The 3,786-nt window shown below is 36.9% G+C and overlaps 1 protein-coding gene across 1 annotated transcript in view; it reads right to left on the bottom strand.

The window, feature by feature from the left end:
- The window catches only part of LOC106880298 (ATP-dependent DNA helicase DDX11), a 74,119-nt gene that overhangs the window by 24,272 nt on the left and 46,061 nt on the right, over positions 1-3,786 (bottom strand). The window contains exon 25 of the mRNA XM_014930172.2: positions 484-552. Within this exon, the coding sequence (XP_014785658.1) occupies positions 484-552 (69 nt within the window). The remainder of the gene's footprint in view (positions 1-483; positions 553-3,786) is intronic.

The raw sequence follows: 3,786 nt of genomic DNA, 5'->3' as shown, positions 1-3,786 counted from the left end.
ATATATATATATATATATATATATATATATATATATACACACACACATACACATGACATTAAAAACTGTGAATACATATTCAGACTTCCTATATTGGAATTTTCCTCATTCTGCAATATAATAATTTTTGTAACTTTCATCTGTCAATCCATCTGTGTGTGTATGGAAGTGGAGGAATGCATGTGTGTGTATGTGTGCACACATGTGTGTGTGAGTCTGTCTAACCATTAGCCTATATTTGTGCTACTATTTCATCATTTCATGTTTAGTAACAAAGCAGTTTGACAAATAGATTGCTAAAATAAATAGACAAGTGAAATAAATACTAGAATCAACATGATCAATTTAACACTTGAATGAGGTACCCCAGCATAGCCATAAGCTAATGGCTGAAGCCAGTAAAAAAATAAGACAATATATGTACATGCACACATTGGTGTATGCATGTACATATACATTACGTATGTATTATTTCACACTTACCTGAATACACTGTGCATAAGAATTAAGAACTTGATCAGATTCTCCAGCTTTCCGAGTCTCTCTGAATATCTGAAGAATTCAAATGAAAAATCAAAAGATAATTTCACTTTTGAGGAATTTCATTTAAAACCGCACAATTACAGATTTTTATTTATGGTTAGTGTTAGATCAAAAGTAAGATTTCTATATCCATGTATCCAATGAAAAGCACGTCTTAAATTCATTAGATACATAATTTGACTAATTATACATGGGATGCAAGACGTTAATTGTACTTGCTCATTTAATATATACAGAGACTCTCTTTCTTTCTCTTTACTGATGCACACATATATACTTTCACACAAACATATATATATATATATATATATACATACAAACATGACAAAACAAAGTGAATGGCTTGCTCCCCAGTTTGAACATGCCTCAAGCGTATTTAGACAGGTACACACACATATATATATATCCTCATCATTGTTTAACGTCTGCCTTCCATGCTGGCATGGGTGGAACAGTTTGATAGGAGCTAGCCAAGCAGAAGCCTGCGCCAGACTTTTGCATCTATCTAAGCAAGATTTTTACAGCTGGATGCCCGTCCAAATACCAACTACTCAGCAGAGTGGACTGAATACTTTTTGCACAGCACAAGCACAGGTGAGGTCAGTTTTGGCAAGGTTTTTACAGCTGGATGCCCTTCCAAGTGCCAACCACTTTACAGTGTGAACTGGATGCTTTTTAAGTGGCACCTGCACTGGCAGGGTCACCATGTAACTTGCAGGATAAAAATCTCTTGAGAAGGTAGAGGGCATTGGAGGAGGTGGTCTTATGTCAAACGATGGAAGGTTATAATGAGACAAAGACAGGTGTTTTGCTGTAGAGGAGGTACAAGAAGTATGATCAGAGAGTGGGGAAGGTATTGCAGTGAGTGGTGAAAAAATTGGGTATATAGAGTGGGCGGGGGGAGCTACTGAATAGCAATGATACAAAGAAACAGGACCATGAGGACAGGGTTGGAGAGCGGGAGGTAGGCTAGAACTCAGTTTTGCTGATGTGGGCAGGTCTTCTCAAGAACCTCATATTGCCAGACATCGCGATCCATTGTCATTTTCTTTTTATACATTCTAAGGACTGCTTGCAGCTTACTATCTTCCTACAACTTGTCCTTGGATCTTACCTTTATATATATTATATATATATATATATATAAATCAGAATTAGTGTGTTTGTGTGCGTGTGCATATGTTCCTTATGGATCTGAAAACTGTGTTGCCAATTTTGACGTATGAGGTGTCAAAAGATTCAGTAATCTTTTGGATACCAAATAAAGTATGTCTTTTGCACAACTCTTTTTTACTACAAAAATAACCTTGAAAATGAGGTTGGGTCACACGATTTTGAGGTCTTTACCTAAGGGAGGCAACTCTGTCTGAACAATCTTTATGTCTTAGAGCATAATGAGAAAATGCTTAAAATACATGGAGTTATACCAGGGAATGAAACTTTGAAGATATACTGTCAACTTTATTAGTATTATTTGTAGATAAACTTTTAATGTGAAGTATGTGCATCTGTATTTTGTTTAGCCTAGAGTTGCCTCTGATGTAGCAGACCTAACGAATAGTTCTTTTTTTTTTATCTTCCTGAAATACTGTAAACCTGTTTGTCTTTTGTTGAAAGGCCGTGTTTTAAGAGAGATTTGGCTGCTATTTGTAGTAACTCAAGTTACCACAGACACATCTTTGTGTGTGTGAGTGTGTGTGCATGCATAAGTGTGTGCGTGCATGTGTGTGTTTTGTTGTGGTTAAAAATGACTTTTTCTCTGAATAATTTGCACAATGATTTTAAAAAGAAATCTAGACATTTTTCTTACTGCTAACCATTCAACTTCAAATTACAATTCTTAATTGTCAAGTAGACTGAGATTTACATATATGGAAGTTCAATACGAAGTTTTGAACTCATTATCTTGTGGTTATTAATCCATTACTTTAAATTTGAAGCCATTAAGTCTTTAAGCATTACTTTTCTGGGATTAGTCTTTCGACTGTCACCATGATGGGGTATCACCTTCAAAAATTTAATTGATTATACTGATCTCAGTACATATTTCAATCTAGCATTTATGTTACAGATCACTGCTTCATGAACTGCTACATTTGAGATATAATGGGACACAATATTTGATTTAACAACAAATATAAACATTCACACACATACATATTAGGTGCAAGAATTACTACGTGGCTGAGAAGTTTGTTTCCCAACCACATGGTTCCATGTTCAATCCCTCTGCATGGTTCCTTGGGCAGATGGTTTTTACTATAGCCCTTGGCCAACCAAAGACTTGTGACCGAATTTGGTAGATGGAAATTGCAGCATTGTTCATCAGAAATTGACCGAAAAACATGTTTATAAAGAGTTGTTGTTTACTTCATACTCATTGTATGCTGATTCTGCCCATAAGAAAGAAACAAATAATATAACATGGCTGTAGGTCCTAAAATTCGGTGCATTGCTAGTATATAATAAATGTAAAGGTAAGATCCAAGGATCAAGGCGTAGGAAGATAGTAAGCCTCAAGCAGTCTTCAGAAGGTATAAAAAACAACTTTCAGGAACAACAGTGGTTTATTGACATTGAATACTGTAAATTTTTCCTGTATCGAAGTTTGATACGCAGAAAAATTTGTTTTATAGCTTACTTCGTTTTCCATGCTGGCATGGGTTGGACACGAATAGGAATACAAAATTAGGGAATAGAGTAGATAAAATTCAGGCCACAAATGTTTCATAGCTAGCAATTGCCCAAACAAGGAGTAATCTGCTAGCTACTCATTGACCCAATGAGTATCTAGTGAACTACCCCTCATTTGGATAATTATTACTTCCAAAGTTCCGCTAGCTATGAAACATATGTAGCCTGGATTTTATCTACTCCGTTCCCTAATTTTGGAAATATATATATATATAAGCACCCACTACACCCTCGGAGTGGTTGTCATTAGGAAGGGCATCCAGCTGTAGAAACTCTGCCAAATCAGATTGGAGCCTGGTGCAGCCATCTGGTTCACCAGTCTTCAGTCAAATCGTCCAACCCATGCTAGCATGCTAGCATGGGTTGGACGATTTGACTGAGGACTGGTGAAACCGGATGGCAACACCAGGCTCCAGTCTGATTTGGCAGAGTTTCTACAGCTGGATGCCCTTCCTAACGCCAACCACTCAGAGAGTGTAGTGGGTGCTTTTACGTGTCACCCGCACGAAAACGGCCACGCTCGAAATGGTGTCTTTTATGTGCCACCCG

Source organism: Octopus bimaculoides, chromosome 13, assembly GCF_001194135.2.
Source record: "Octopus bimaculoides isolate UCB-OBI-ISO-001 chromosome 13, ASM119413v2, whole genome shotgun sequence".
Taxonomy (NCBI): Eukaryota; Metazoa; Mollusca; class Cephalopoda; order Octopoda; family Octopodidae; genus Octopus; species Octopus bimaculoides.
This window is presented reverse-complemented; position numbering and strand designations above follow the sequence as displayed.